The following is a 16388-nucleotide window of genomic DNA, read 5'->3' on the forward strand; positions in this document are numbered from 1 at the left end:
CCATTCTTCCTAAACAGTGAATACAGTTACGTTAAAATGGCTGGGTAATAAGTATGGCCAGTAATGTGCTCGTCCTCTGACAGCCTCTTCTGGCAGCTAAACGGACTGGAATTGCACTTGTCACGTTTGTCCAACTCTAAATAAAAGAAGTGGACAATCCCCCCATGCAGCAGCTCGTTACCAGATGCCGATTAACGCTCTCCCTCGCCTCCCTGGAGCAGATCCTTATGATGACGGATTGGATCTTTAATAGCTCAGCAGATTCCTGCCAGTTGGTTATTAAGGAGTATCTCGGCAGTGATTCATTTAGAGGGCATTTGCTTGTGAATATGATTCAAAAATTAGCAGGAGTTTAGCGAGAGGCCGGGACTGCTTGACCCCTTAATAATGTTATAATGATGCCATTTACTATCCGCCGCTTACCCCACTGACTCAGCTCAGCACGTGGAAAACCGGCTGTGTGCTGACAGGTTACACAGAAACGCACGCGCAGAACCTGACCTCACATCCAGCACTGATCAGGACAGATGTCCGCGCTCTGTATGCCACACACAGCTTATATCAGCTGGCGAGAGACGGGCTCAGGGTGGTGACCTCATACGTGTGACGTGTTCCAACTCTGTCTGACCTTGTGAAAGTCATTTAACTCTGTGGTTGGCCTGAGTTTATTGTGTATTACCCCCTACCCTATACAACCTTCATCAGTAAACTAAGTTTAGGAACAAAGGGTTGGATTAACCTATGTAAATGCACTCTGTGTGTTCATGTAGCTGCATCAATAAATATTATTAAACGTCCTTTGTATTTCACCACAAGTACCGTATTAATGAGATGGGTGGATAACATGAATGATTTTGCACTTTTGACCCAACTAGGTTTGGGCCACAGACCTAGACATTTGCTACAGTGACCAACTGGCTATGACCCAGCTCCTGCTGTACCTGACTGATGGAACGCTGGATTGTGCCAACAGCCATCTAGATGTTCCCAGCTATACCATCAAAGTGGATCGGCCCAAACACCGGACTCAGCTCCTAAAGGTAAAATGTGTCCTACGGCTGTTCTCTTTATACTGACCTCTCTTTCACTAACTCTGGGTGGGATTTTCATAGAAGGACCTACCATAGTACAGCTGCTTCATAATTATAAGCTCAGACCAGCTCAGCCTCGTAGCTCCCAACGACTTATAAGACATGGAGGAGGACCCGTGTGCATACGTGAGGAGAAAGGAGAAGGAGGACCAAGGTGTGAAGTGGGAGCAAGTAGGCAGGGGTAGGAGGATCCCAGTGTGAAAGAGCAGACAGGAGACACTTTACTAGTTTCTCTTATGTCTACTTGTTTCTGCAACTAAACTTACAGCCCTTACATGTCCACGGTCTCCTGTCCTACAGTGCTACACAGGTAGTATGTTAAGAACAGTATTCTAGTACAGCGGAACCAGTTTTCAAATGCATTGAACAATTATTAAAAAAATAAAATACCTACCTATAACAATACTGTCAATTTGACCAAAAGTTCTAGTAAATGAGCTACATACATTCCTTAAAGACACATGCCTCCGTTTCACAATCTTTGCATCACTGTTAAAATACCACCACTAGAAGATATATCTCCGCTATTCATATACCTTTGTATTACATGCATGAGACCTGCATTCCCTATGATGTCCTCCCTTGGTACCCCACACCTCCCGCAGCATCCTTCCTCAATGTTTATGAATCCCCCCCCTTTCAATAAAATCTTCTTTAAAAGAATACATTTGCTCAGTGCTGATGCTCCTGTAATTATGTATAAAACCAATCACTCATTATCCGGGAGATAGATGAGGCTAAATAAGCACGACATTAATAATTTACAAGGCTCTTCATTATGCCAGTGTACAGGCTGTGGAGACCCAGCAAGAGCAATTCTTTCACTCTGATGCCAACCCTTAAACAATGGCGTTCCATCACGGCGGCCCCATCCTGCTTCACGCTTGTTAAACAGAGACATGGATTATTCTATCAAACACTCCTCTAGATTCTACTCCCCACTGCAAATGAACAGCTTCTGAAATTTGCACCCCCGCCACACACATGTTAATGACTCAAGCGATGGGAGATATTAATTCTGCAAATATTATAAACATGATTAGCTTGCAGTCAGAGATTTATTGCAGCAGACTTTCCTGAGAACCAACTTTGTGTGAACCAGTGTAAAGATACAGCGGGGCATTTTGTGTAAATCCAAGGGGGATTCATCTGGGACGGATGTATAAAAAATGTCCAATCCCATATGTGTTAGACCAGCTATTAAACTGCCTGTATAATAGAAAAAGTATTGAATTTGATGGCAGATACAAGCAATTTGGGTCATCTACAGTAAAACCACAAACTTTACTTGGTCAGGGTAGCTTTATGCTGACATGCTCAGCTGTACAAACTTCCACCAATTCATCTGATAAGACAGAAAGCCCTTACATATAGATTTGGAACAGGTAAAGCAGATCATTGCTTTAACATCCAGGAGGCGATATGCCAAAAATAGGGCTGAGCCTTTTAGAAACAAGATGGACAGATACGTGCGGCCAATAAGATCAAAATATTTCTTTGAGTAGCACCACGTAACACACATGTTCGAGTTGTATACACATGATTACAAGCAAGCCTTTTGGAAATTGACGCTTTATGATGGAATCCGTTACAAATGGCCTTTTCTCACCTCATTAAAGGGGCTTTCATGTTGGCTGGAAGTGGCTTATTTTAGCACTTCATATCTCCTTGTTAGAACGGGTACACTGTGTAAAGCTCAGAAGACAATACACTGGGACAGTTAAATTGAGACATCGATACTCTGCTCTCTGGTTCCTCAGAAATGTGATGTTCTCCTCCTGGATTACTGCCTATAAAAGGGTATTGATCAGAGAGAACCATAAAGAGCGCTGCACTCCTCTGGGAAGCGATATGAGAACAGACTGCACCGGTTCTGGCTGTCACAGATAGAAATCATAATTCGCTGTCCTGTGTGACACTTCTATACCCGCATCTGCCTTTGGCAAACACAAACCACAGGTCTCTTTTGTGTGAGTTAAAGGGGAAATCCCATCAAAAAAGTTATTATGTGACCATTAATTACAGTTACTCTTTTTCCTACTTACCTTGATTTCAACATTTTAGTTTATTGCGTGACATTTGGCAGAAATTTTACATTAGAGAAGAGGATACTTAGTTTTTGCATTGCCCTTCCCTTTAAAGGGGGATTTTCCCCACCATAGCTTGTAACATTTGCCAATTTAAACTCTCTATGCTTTTTGCTTATTGTTTGACATGGTTATCCTCATAGAACCCAGTATGAGTTGTGGGGCCAACAATGTCATTATCATTCCGCTGCCCTTAGTTTCTTTTCACCCAGACCCGCCAAACTCCGATGTATCTCCATTGGCCTTCATGCTGCAGATCTTGTGAATTCAAAAAGCTGCAAAAATGTAAAAAATGAAGTGCATGTACAGTCACATTATGTGGTGTGTAAATGACTGTAAAGTGTACGATCTGGGGACAGTTACAGGTCTGTCAGTAGTCAAATGATCAGAGTGGCAATTAAAACCTTTGCAAATATTTCTACATAAAATTGTCAGCATTATACACAAAATAGCATGAAGACATTAGCATTTGATCAAAAAATGCACCAAATGAAGAAAATGTAAACTGATGTGAAGAGCGATTTCTTGAGTACTATCAAAAAAAATCAGAAAGTAGGACCTTAACAGATATAGTGTAAGCGTGCGAGCCGGACCCTCTGTACTTTAATGTCCTAGTCTGTCAGTTCTAGGTTTGTCATACCCCTTGAATATATGTATTGCAAGGGGCATTGCGTAAATTGTTAACACTATAAAAATGAAAGCGTTGTAATGATAATATAGTGTATGTTGAATGGAGTGCATATTGATATAAAAGGTAACATGGTAGGTTTTAAATTGATGTTTCAGTTTCAGAAAATGTTACAATCTAGACATTCTAGATTCTGTCATAAAATTTGCTCATGTTTTCTTTTTTTTTCTCTTTTCTTTTGCCAGACCTCTACAAACACAAGCCGGTTTGCAGTTCTCAGCACTCGCCTCCTGCACACAAATCTCTCTGTTGTGTATTACAATGTTTTCTTCCAGATGTGTAGAGCTCATGGGATCGGTTATGATGTAAAGGTAAGAACCTCTCATTAACCACCCAAATAAGTACTAGTTAGGTGGAATCACGTTAGGTGGAATAGTTGATTTGTGATAATGGCTGATAAGGGAACATGGTAACATAACGCATTAGTGTCAGACGTGTTAGCGTGATGATGTGAATTCACCGACTTGTTCATGGGGACCTATGTGACGGTAATCCAAAGTATCAAAAGTATTTAAATAGTGACAAGTATATAAGTGAAATGACACGTTAACTGAACAGTCTGTGTAACATGAGGCGGTATTATTTGAAACATAAACAGTTTGTTCATTTTGATTATGTATCGAACTAAAGCATAGTGACTAAAGGTGATCACTGGAGTTAGGGGAGCTTGGTGAATAACGGGGATCACTAGGGTAAGGGGAGCTGGGTCAATAGACCGCAAATATTTAATATAAATGAGGCAGGATGAGTAAAGATGACTGGAGTACAAAAATTGTTGCAGCCTTCCAGCAAAGACACAAGACTAGGTGGGCTAGATGTGCCTCGTTTATACTTTTGTAGATAAAGGGGAAAGTGGTAGTGAAGGCTATCGTTAGAGAGCAGATATATAATATGGAGGTGCAGGGGTAGACCCTCCAGATTGTAAAATACTCAGAGTTATCATATAAATTGTGAGGCACCTGTCTGGAAGTTGATACATATTGATTCTCGATTCTGTGAGAGCTTCTCAGGCAACTAAGACATACTGTTTTTGATTTCTCATATGTCAGGAGAAACAAGGGACAGTTGTTTTGCTCTTAGAAAACCAGAAACGTCATCGCCTGGGAATGCTGTAAGTATCACAACATGCGCTATACTTACTGTGCCATACTATGCCTCTACTATGCCCCGTGACTCCTACTAACAGAAACAAACCGCCCATCAAACTCATTTAGCGATATACTCATTAAAGCAGTAGCTGAACATCATATAAAGCCAACCCCAGTGAGCTGTAAGAAGGGCTGAGCTGCTCCTGTATAATACATAGTTAAATTACTGACATTTTGGGAAAACTACCTCTCTGATTTAGGTATGCAATATCCAGGGTCAGCTCAGCCCCTTATGTAGATAAGGAAGTACCAGTATGCATTTACAGTTTTCATGAGTAAATAAACTGTATAATAGAGAATTGTGTGTGGGGGAATGACAGAATGCAGATGTGTGTGAGAATGAATTTGGCAATAATAGGCGTGTATGTGAATGACAGGATTTAAAGTGCATATGTGTCTAAATGGTTACAGATAGATTATGTGAGTTAGGGAAGGCACTGACCTGCTTCTTTTCGGAATCTCATTACCAGGAGCATTGCGGAGGACCTCCAGGGAGCTCTGATGACCTTTGCTCGCAATCTGTTTATCATCCATCAGGAAATATCAACCCCTAACGTGCAGGGCGAAACTAATTTCAAGGTGAGCTGTTAATTAAGTAACGATTTCAGCTCCATTTCACCAGTGACTCTGAAAGAAAGTGGAATGAGATGCTTTATTTTTCATGAAAGCTCCATTGAGTGTCTGCTAATTACTGTCCTGCAAGAAGGGCAGTGTCAACAATCTGCATACAACTATACGAAAAGTGAATATGTGCAAGAAAGAAAGGTTCTATATGGATCATTGAAAGATCGTTATGCAGATTAAAAAGCAAACTATGGGAAAGCACTATATTTGCTGCCGTAATGCTGTATACACCTTCTAGAACACGCCCGATTAATGATTTGTATAGAGCTATAGTGGGTATCAACATGAATTCTATTCAATATTCTTTTATGGAGCAATATGAGAAGATGTATAAAGCATGGCAAGGTGATATAAACAATGTAAGGTACTATAAAGAAGGGTTATGCACATACCTGGGAACTTTGTAAATTAGTGGGCACTGTGACCCATTTAAAGTACACCTGTCATTGGAAGGCGGCAAGCTGTCCCTTAGTAGGGCATAACTTTTCTCCAGTATGATAAAAAGGTGAAGACACCAAAAACATAAACCAAGTATAAAAATAGAAAAGAGCTGCACAAGCTCTGATGGCGTCCACAACCATCACCGTGAATTAAACAGATAAATATGTAGGAAAATAAGACACACTAGTATCAGATTAACCATGAGCTGACGCTAAAAATAATATACACAATATAAATAATTTATAAAGATAAGACAATCAATCTAATAAATATCTAAAAATTCATTAGCCAATAAATAGATGTATCATGACATATGCATATTTATTTATTTGCATTCATCATGATTCATTTATTTATTGGCTAATGAATTTTAGATATTGAATTACTAGATTTATTATGTACCTTAACTTTTTATATTTATTTATATTATTTATATTGTGTATATTAATTAATATATTCATTTTAGCACTAGCTCAAGGTTAGTCTGACACAAGTATGTCTTATTTTCCTACATATTTATGTTTTTTCCAGTATGGATGAAAGGTTATGTTTAATCTTAACCCCTCACCCCTCCAAAACGACAAGCATGGCTAATAGGTGGGCTACACACTGTCCTAACAAAAGTCCGTAACCATCATTTCTAAAAAAAAAAAAATCTGTTATCATCAGGGATCACAACTGTAAGAAAAGAATGAACTCTGATGCTCAGATATCATCGAATTGGAGGGGGATATGAGGTTGTCATTTTAACAATTTGCCCTAGATTAGTTAAAATCCTGGGTGACACTTTGATATTTTCCAATTATGCATCTAGAAAGCATTGTTAGGTGTAGATGGGGAAGTTGAGAGGATATAAACATACACCCTCACGTGTCACATGTTATGATATCAGAATTATAGGGTTTTTTTTTTTTGTCTTTTCCAGAAAACTGTGCAAGACATTGAAGCCATTCTGGGGGTCACAGAAGAGAACAAGTTGAAGTTTGATCAAGACAAAGAGCATGGTGTCTGAAACTAATACATAAAGCATTTCAGTGCCCGGGAGACATGGCTTCATTGCTCCAGTGGGCTGGTGCTTCTGCAGGGCCAAACAGTACATTTATAAAAAGCCTCTAATACTTGCATGGCAAGAGCGGGAGGAAAACCAGTATCTAGCAGTTAAATGTCATCTCCTTTATATCAATCTTTTATAAATAAAAAGTAAACAGAAGTTTCTGATGATGTCTTCTTCCGATCACATTCAGAATAGCCAAGGTGTGTGGAAAAAGTACACACACATACAATGCATGAGTGTTGGTCCATACTGCTCTCCAAGTGCTCCCGTCAGGAGCCTATGTACATGATTTGTGCAGCAAAGGCCCAAAAAACATCTCCCTCTAACGTATATAGGAGAAACGAGAATAGCACACTAATGGCCTTTGTTCCCTGTGATTACGTATGTGATCTGCCTTGGCTATAGAGGTTAAAGAAGGTAAATCACAAATGCATGTTAGGATTTAGTCAAGGATCAGGGGCTTACACTTATCCTTCTCTGCTTGTCTGAGTGGATGCTACGAGCTAGAAATAGAAGGGATGGGATAAGCACTGCGACATACCCTCAGGAAAAGCACCTGTTGGGAGTCAATGATATCGGCCACTCGAGGACATGAAGAAGGCAGCTCAGGTCAACGGCTGTGTATCTGATTCCTAATCGCTGATATGCGCTTGCAGGAGGGTCGCTGCAGTGGTTTCCCGATTAAGCCAAATGCGGAAATTATTCATTACATTTTGTGATAAAGAACTTTAAACAGTCAAAATCATACGGCATGGGCTGATAAACACAAGTTCGATAATGTCCATTTTTTAGAGTATTAACAGACATTGGGACAGTATTTTAACAGCAAAGTGAAAGCAGAGGCGATCTATTTACTAAAGGGAAATCTGTTTAATGACCGTCACTATATATTATAAACCCCAGCGAGGTTTGGGGGGCCTGTATAATAGTTAAACCAGTGAGGGTTTTTTTTTACCTGCTCAACCATTTAATTATACATTATACAGGGGCAGCTCAACCTTTCTTGCTGGAGAAATTACTAGTCTTTGGCCCTTCATAATGAATAGTGAAGTGAGGGAGCTTAAACCCAAACCCTCCCTTTAGTGAATACACGCCGGAGCCAATGGAGTGGCACAAAGGCATGATCCTAAACCAAAACATGCCAAAAATATGAAATAACAGGCATTTTCACATATTTTACACTATAACAAATGATATATTTGGAATTGTATTCCCAACTAGGTGTTTTACCATTTTTTTCTTTTAGAAATAAGGACTCATTTAATGAGCTTTATTAAAAGTGAACAATTTACAACGAATCATATGTTATTACAATGTCGTCTTATCAATTGAACAAATAACGTATTCAAATGAGAGGAACCGTGATTACAAACTCCGTACCGGTAATTACCGTGACAGAAAAGGTTTACAATGAAAGCGCGCACGCTAGAATTTCCAGTAGAAACACACCGTTACATTCTCTCCTTGTTTGATTGGTTCGCGGTTTTCGAACGTCTGACAAGTTAATACTATTGTCGGTGGTGTAAACCGTGCTTTGTCATTGGTTACAATCTCGGAGATTGTCCGCGCTGATTGGCTAATGTGGTAGTTCCCTCCCCCCGTATGTCAGAGACTGCCGGAAGTAGCTGCGCTGAGGTGACGGTTAGGTGTATTTTGTTTTAAGGGGGTCACCTCAAGTTACGTTCGTGTACAGTTAATGAAATATGGCGTGTGGTAACACACAGTAGTCTGATATTATCTGTTTTCTTTTTGTGATGTATTTCTTAATGCTCTTTAGTTTTGTTAGTAGTTACCTTTGGGATCCCTAATAGTTACGTCCTTATTTTAAAGTGAAAAGCTTTTCTTTTTGTAAATGTAATTTAAGTAAAATACCTACCATGTCAATGAAATGAGATGGCAATATGAGCCCTTAGTACAGCCTTGAATGACTTTCTAAAGAGAAGCCATGGGTTATCCAGGCGCTAAAAATATTGGAGGGGGGGTACACTTATTTTAAAACCACACTTTTTGACATGGCTCTTAGATCCACATAAGAAGCCAGCAATGTGATGATATGAATGCTTTTCTAAGAATGAAAGGTAAACTAAACAGGTAAGAAAGTGGAATTTATGTTGCTCTCAGGACGAGTGGGATTTCTTTTAGAAACCATCCATATATAGAGAAACTAAAAACTTAGCCTGAAACAAATTAAGGAAAAACTATACATAGACAGGGCATATATATATATATATATATATATATATATATATATATATATATATATATATATATATATAGTAATTTAGGCATTTGTCCTGAAACATTTCATATGCCGTGGTATGACAAGCTTTTTTTTGGCAATGTTAAAATTGGATCATGTACATCCACATCATGTACATGTTAACCCTATCGCTATGGATCTCCATCCATTCACCCCTTCCCAATATATTCTCCCCAGCACCTGTGTTTTATAACTGAACCACGTGGAACCCTGTTTTTTTATTTATTTATAATTGGACAGTTATGTGAAAGTTTTACATGGTCTCCTATAAGCAGAAATGCTACTGATCAATAATCTACAAGGAATTCCTCACCTGAGGTCCCACCTCGGCAACATAAAAACATAACGCTGCAAGTCAGTCGATTGATAACCATAGGTAAAATGCACACCTTTCATCCACAAAATGGCTTATTCACTAAAGCGCAAGTGAGCAGGAGAGTTGCAGTTGTCTGGGATTTTTTCACTAAAGGGAGAGTTGTAAGGAGAATCGTTCTTATACATTGAAGTATAAACTCATGCTTACATTGTCAGTTCTTCATTTAGTGAGTAAAGTTCATTGACTTTGCTTTACATTATAAAGGACCAACCACAGTGAGCTTGTGCTCCAATAACATGGACGGCCCTGTATAAAGCATATTTCTGGAGCCACCTGATTGAACTGTACATTAAGCAGGACCAGTTCAGTCAAAGAAATCTGACAGTGATTACTTAATAATACCCAGTGAATTCAAGTAGTTGAATCCACAATTCTCTTCTAAACTGTCCCTTCAACTCACACTTTAGTAAATGTGCCTCTTTAAATGATGCGTATGTATTATTCATACTGCTGGGCAGGATTTGTCAGACTGACCTGCAGTGTGTAGGATTCATATGTGTCAGGTTTTAAGTGTCGAAGGAGGCAACGCTGTGGTACACTCACGTAATGCAGCAGCTAATGTGTTTTATTGCTTTCCCTTTAAATATAAAACAGTGGGGTTTTGTGTTTCATTTTGTTCTTTGTCTGGTTTCTGGGACTCGCTGAGCTGTGCAGTCTGAGCTTGATAATTAATCAGCTTCCTGTTTATTTACTGCACTAAAAATGGCAGGTGCTGCTGTTTATTAATCATACACAGACACAAACAAGACCGGCTTCACCTCCATAATTAATAGAGCAGGATCCTTCTCTTTATGTGCTAATAAAGTGAAGTGGAAACTGTTAGCGACTTTCATGTTCAGTAAGTGCTACCGAGCTATTTAATGAGCAGTAAAGGATGTCTTTATAGTAATAGAACCTCTGTGCGTTCTTAAAGGGGAACATCCCCCTAATGTCCTCTCCCTCACCATGTGAATTGCATTGCAGAAGGCATTTGTGCTAGTATTTTAATGATTTGGTGTTTAATGATTGGGCCGCAAACATATCAGGATTTCAGAGCATCCCTGCCTGAGCACAGGTTAATCGATTCCTGTTATGGTTGAAGTACCTCCGCTTAAGAAGCATTATCGGTTAATCCTGAATTGTACATGGCCCTTAAAAGCTCGAAGTTCACCATCCCACTTTTAAACCAGGTTTAGAAGGATGTCTGGGGTGTTGACAGAAGGGAGCTCTCAGATTGTCCTCTTTATAAGGAACAGGTTAACAAGACCACAGTGGTTAAGAAAAAAAACCGGTAATGGAAATTGTGCCTCTGCATTGGGCAGTCTAAAGCCATCATTGTGGTATTGACTAGATTGTAAGCTCCCAAGAACAGGGCCCTCTTCTCCTTCTGTACCAGTTTTTTATTGTGTGTGACTTTTTAATTTTACTGACTCTGTTGTAACAGCGCTATGGAATCTGCTGGCGCTTTATAAATAAATGTTATGTTGTATGTTACTTAGCAGAATCTTACGGACTTGCTTCTTTGCAGGTATGTTTATAGCAAAGACAGCCCACGAGGTCTTTCTGCGAATTCTCCTTTTCCCGGCAAGCTTGAGTGGTCATCTTCGTCCTAACGCCTCGGAGGTGCTGACCCAGCATCTGCTCCAGCGGAACCTTCCACACTGGACCTCTTTTTGCGTCAAGTATAGTACCGTCAAAAACGATCAGTTTGCGCTGTCCAACTTTAACTGGAACGTAAAAGGCACAAATTACCATATACTCCGAACTGGCTGCTTCCCATTTATTAAATATCACTGCTCCCGTGCCGCCCCCCAGGACCTGCAGCTCCACAACCACCTCTTCACTGTACTGAAAGCCATAAATCTAGGTAAGTGATGGAGAGATACTGTAATTACACCCCACACACTCCATCCTGCCTCCCACCCAAGGCTTATTAAATATTTAGCTTTATAAAGGCCATCAATTGTCTTTTCAAACAGAATATGTGGAGCGTGGCTTCCTGTGGCTGCTTATCCATATGGCTGGGATTAATTACTTTGGTTTATTATCGCAGCTTATTAAAATCTCCCTTGCTGCCGTTGGTTAGAACAGCCCATTATGTTAGCGGGTTATTATGGGTTTCATATTAATCGCATTATTATCTCTCTGGCTGCCTTTCATTAGTAAAGCTGTGGAGATGCTCCAAACATAAATAAATAAAATAAACTTATCCGTTTACTGTTAGCACAATAGCGGGGGGAGCCAGAGCTGGCAATGTTTGAATGCTGGACTACTGTGAATGGAGCGAGGGATGTTTCTGTGGCCTGGGTTATGACCTGTCCTCTGTCCTTGTTGCAGGGATCCCCACCCTCATGTATGGCCTGGGGTCCTGGCTGTTTGCCCGAGTTACTGAGACAGTCCCCACCAGCTATGGACCTGTGACAATCTACTTCCTTATCAAAGAGGACGAAGGGGCTATGTTCTAAGACGGTTTCTCCGGCTTTCTCTGCTTTGTTTAATATCTCCATATGTCCCTCTGTCAGTTCTCTGCACCTCTTTTCTTACTCACAGCCTCTCCCCCCCTCATTTATTTTGCTGCTTTCTTTCTCACCCCTTTGCCCGCTCTTTTCCCTCGGCGGGTTTTCGTTTATTTATTATGATCAAACTATTTAATTTGACTCGGCTTTGATGATGAGATCCTGGAACAAAGTAATATAACATAAAATAAATTCATGGAAATAATCTTACTTCCTTGCATCTAGTGTTTAATAGCCCAAAGCACTATGCGCAGTTTTACAAGAGAAAGTGAAATGCCTACCAAGGACCAGACCGATGTTGTATGGCACTTCTCTAAAGAAATGTTAATAGCCGTAGAAGACGTATGTTATATTATTCCTACATATTAATACATTTACAGAGCCTGGTGGATGGTGGATATGCACGGTACATATTTGCAGTTATAACGACAATTAAGATTCTGTTATAGATCTCGTTAAGAAATCTGCTAACTAACCACAGTCAAAGTGAGCGTTTTAAGCTGAAATTAAATTCTGCAGCAAAAAGCCAAGATGTGAATAAGCCTCCAAGGACATCTTTAATGTAAGTGGCTTATCTTTGAGTTTGGAAGTCCTGGAATACATGCATCGATTTGCCAGAGATTCACATGCGTGGCAGACTTGGCATGCGCAACTGGGCTGAAACATATCAAGATTTTCCCAATATCCAGTGGATGTTCTATCAGTAAAAAATGTTGGTAAATATGTCCTTTTGTTGTTGCCACCAACGCAGAAGATGATTCTGTTTATAAATCAGTTCAGAAGTAATAATCTGCATCAGACTGTGCTAAAATGGCTCTTAATTACCTGAGAGAATGCAGCTTTTCTTGGAGCCCCCTCCCTCTGGTGGTGCTGCTTTGATTTTGGATGACATGTACTGCTGATGCCGTGTGCCTGATATCCAATAAATACACATAACGAGGGCCCGTGTCCGATCAACGGCAGAGCGAACCCCTCCGAGAGCGCCTTTGACAAACTGCCTGATCGATCCGGCTGCTGTTCGCTGCAAGCCGCATTAAACAAACGTTTGATTTCTTGCCTAACACTGTCACTGTGTAACAATTAGGCAAATGTAATATTTTCTTGTATTACATGGAAATCAATGCACCTTTTGCTCCTGAGGAGTTGATCACGGTGAGAGATGAGCTGTCAGGGGTCAAAGGTCAGCACGACGATATCATTTCTCAGCATGGATAAACTGTTCTTCCATCTGTCACCGCAGACCCTTCCACGGTTCTAGAGTCTTCTGAAAAGCCTTGTTCAAACGTATCTTAATATTCTGAAGAATTCTGGTACTAGAATAGTCTAGAATGTATATATCACAAACACCTGTAGCTGTGAAATGAATCAATAAAGTCATACGGAAAATTCAATTTGCTTAAAAGTAACAAAAAAACAGCAATCACATCATTTTACACCTTTGCAGCAAATCCTATTATGTAGGGTGAATCCTCAAGGCTCCCTGACGCTCAGAATGTTTAAGTATCTCGAGGAAGCGGATAATAAGCCTATTATTTGTGTTCACAGTAGCTGATGAGAGTATTTTTGCTTATTTCCTCAGAAGCCCTAACAAACACAATGCTTTGTGTGCCAGCTGCCAACATGTATCATATGAATTATATAAAGTGTCCTCCTCGCGAGCAGTGGGTTAACGGTAACTGAAGCTCTGACACCTTGATCGGATCCCTACCACCTTTCAGCGCTCTCTATCTTGGTGTCTCGTATTGTCTCCCTCCTGGGGTCAAACGGATAGAGTGTCTCTGAAATGAGTCCCTTTCTGCTGAAAGATTGGACCTTTGCATGACTGAAAGGGTAAGATACCCCGCGAGAGCCATGGAAGATCGGATCATAACTCTACAAACAGGGGACCGGTTTGCGATGATATCACAATCACTGTGATTTTGCAAATTTAAATTGTAAACGTGCCTGGAATTGAATAATAAGCAATGAACCTGACTGAGTTTTGGGTGGAAATTTGCGAAATGAGATGCTATATTATTTAATTGCATTTATGTAGCTATAGTAGCTGGTTGGCCTCTAATTGTAGACCAGACCATTGGACAGTAATGTAGTCATTGTAATGGAGCCCTAATTTCCAACGCAGCCACATATAAAGGGGTAAGAGTAAGATGCATGGAATACGACAAACCTTTTCATTCCGTAACCTATCACTTCTTGGTGTAGATCCCCCCACTGAGTAGCTGAGTACCTGGGGTATTATCTTGGCCCCAGTTATTCGAACATTAAATGCATCTGGACAAATATGACTCTTGTTCTACCTGCAAAGCCTGACTGCACTTCTGCAAGTACAAAGGGCTATGATTCCATAAGCGCTATCACATTCTGTGCCAGTAACATGATTATATCAGTCCTGAGGGATCAAGTGTAATCAGAGAGTTTTATATTAGGTAGATGAATTGCTAACGAGCAGGGAACTGCAAAATCGTCAGGACCTCTCTGCTTGTATACTTATTAACTCTTGAAAGATTACCTATGACAAACCGATCAATACAATACCAATTGCAATCAGCATATCTTAGGCTGTCGCTTGTGTTTAATGGTGGGAGGAGTACGAAACAAAGTGGGATGCCAACGTTAACCCTTCAATGGCACAATACTTCCACGATGTTGACAAACGATCAGATTATTCCCAAAGGCATAAATGGCACCTTCTTCGATTTCCAACCATTGTATGCATGCGATAGCGGAGCGGCCGCATCAAATTTATGAGCCCCCCTTCCAAATGTATTGGAGGATTCAGCATTTGCAATGTAGGAGATGTGTTCAGCTAACATCTCATGACAGTGGCTGGGCAAACATTGCAGGGGGTATCTAATGAAAGCACCCATGTGGATGCATAGAAAGTACTTCCCCACTGACCACCGAGGGGGGTGGGAAGCTGCAGCTTCTACCTATGGTAAATACATACGTTTATATTAAAGATTTTATCACATATTGGATATTTATGATAGGACACAAGACAAATACTAACACTTCTTCTAGATCAGCAACTTTATTAACGTTTCTGAGTAAACGTTGTTTGACTTCGATCTACGTGGCTGCGATCGGTCTGGTGTGACAGGACCCTCTCTTGCCTGCAGTGAACTTGGATGCCAATTAGCCATTTTGGCTGTGGTTTTCCGCTTTGGGCGTTTGGGTTTGTACATGTCCGCTTCACTTTTCCCCAGTTGGCCATGACTAGTCCCTCCCATGTAATTTAGAACGTTTAAATACTTACCCCAAGGTTAGCCCCTGAAGGTTAAGCCCCTCACTGGTTTACTTCCACTCTACTTAGTTATTAAGGTGAAGGTTTATCAGCGTTTCATATCTTAAGGCACTGAAATGCGGGTTGAAGTCCAGTAAAAGACAGTCCTTACCTCTGAGGAATATCTGCGGTCATCACCATACCTGGGAAGTCTCCATGTTTTGACAACTGAATCCTCTGGGTCACAGGCTCCTGACATGCATTTATTGCATTCCACCGACTCCCAGAAGCCAGGATCCGACGGGTACCGGCGACTTCCATTTGCCAGGATATGTGAAGGAGAATGGACACTGCTGGCACTTGTACTGGCCCTGACCATCTCTGCCCGGTGCATCTGTGCTAGCTATGACTTTGTGCCCACTGGGGTAGAGAGAAGGCACGCCACATAAAGTATCAGATGGTAATCGAACCAGTTAAGATAATGACTGTGCAAACCTTACTTTTAATATGTTATTTTTTATTTAAAAAAACACCAACAATTTACACAGCGCTTAATACAATACATATATTCAAGGGGTATGACAAGACGAGAATACAAACCGATACATTAGGTGGAGAGAGCTCTGCTCGCAATATAGGGAAGTCAAACCGACTGCATCTTTAAGGGATATATGCCATAAACTGGTTACTGTGTCTTTTTATAATAACGTTGATTATAGTAGATACTTCTAGTTGGGGGTTCAATACCATTGAAAAAAACTACTTTTAAAATTCCATTGGACTTAAGAGAAGCCTGGTGGATACTGACAGTAATTTTGTACACCAATGAGTGTAATTAGTTTGAATAAATTATATTATGATTCCTAAATGAGATAACCATTAATTTAAAAACAACAACTTA

General features: G+C 40.3%; 2 protein-coding genes and 1 long non-coding RNA gene across 3 annotated transcripts in view; 2 read left to right on the forward strand and 1 right to left on the reverse strand.

Annotated features, from left to right (window-relative positions):
• The window catches only part of IQCH (IQ motif containing H), a 38408-nt gene extending 31125 nt beyond the window's left edge, over positions 1-7283 (forward strand). The window contains exons 17-21 of the mRNA XM_053463781.1: positions 876-1040; positions 4052-4177; positions 4916-4977; positions 5485-5593; positions 7005-7283. Of these exons, the coding sequence (XP_053319756.1) occupies positions 876-1040; positions 4052-4177; positions 4916-4977; positions 5485-5593; positions 7005-7091 (549 nt within the window). The 3' untranslated portion in view covers positions 7092-7283. The remainder of the gene's footprint in view (positions 1-875; positions 1041-4051; positions 4178-4915; positions 4978-5484; positions 5594-7004) is intronic.
• A 3941-nt stretch (positions 7284-11224) lies between these two features.
• Positions 11225-12474, forward strand: C4H15orf61 (chromosome 4 C15orf61 homolog). The gene is made up of 2 exons (XM_053465486.1): positions 11225-11615; positions 12086-12474. Exons 1-2 carry the CDS (start codon positions 11225-11227, stop codon positions 12211-12213), a joined length of 519 nt encoding a protein of 172 aa, XP_053321461.1. The 3' UTR covers positions 12214-12474.
• Positions 11324-13504, reverse strand: LOC128492797 (uncharacterized). Its single transcript, XR_008354140.1, has 3 exons — positions 13391-13504; positions 13090-13285; positions 11324-11475 (listed from the first exon to the last, which is right to left on the reverse strand). It is a non-coding gene; the product is annotated as an uncharacterized LOC128492797 (long non-coding RNA).
• Between the last annotated feature and the right edge of the window lie 2884 nt (positions 13505-16388).

Source organism: Spea bombifrons, chromosome 4 (genome assembly GCF_027358695.1).
Source record: "Spea bombifrons isolate aSpeBom1 chromosome 4, aSpeBom1.2.pri, whole genome shotgun sequence".
Taxonomy (NCBI): Eukaryota; Metazoa; Chordata; class Amphibia; order Anura; family Pelobatidae; genus Spea; species Spea bombifrons.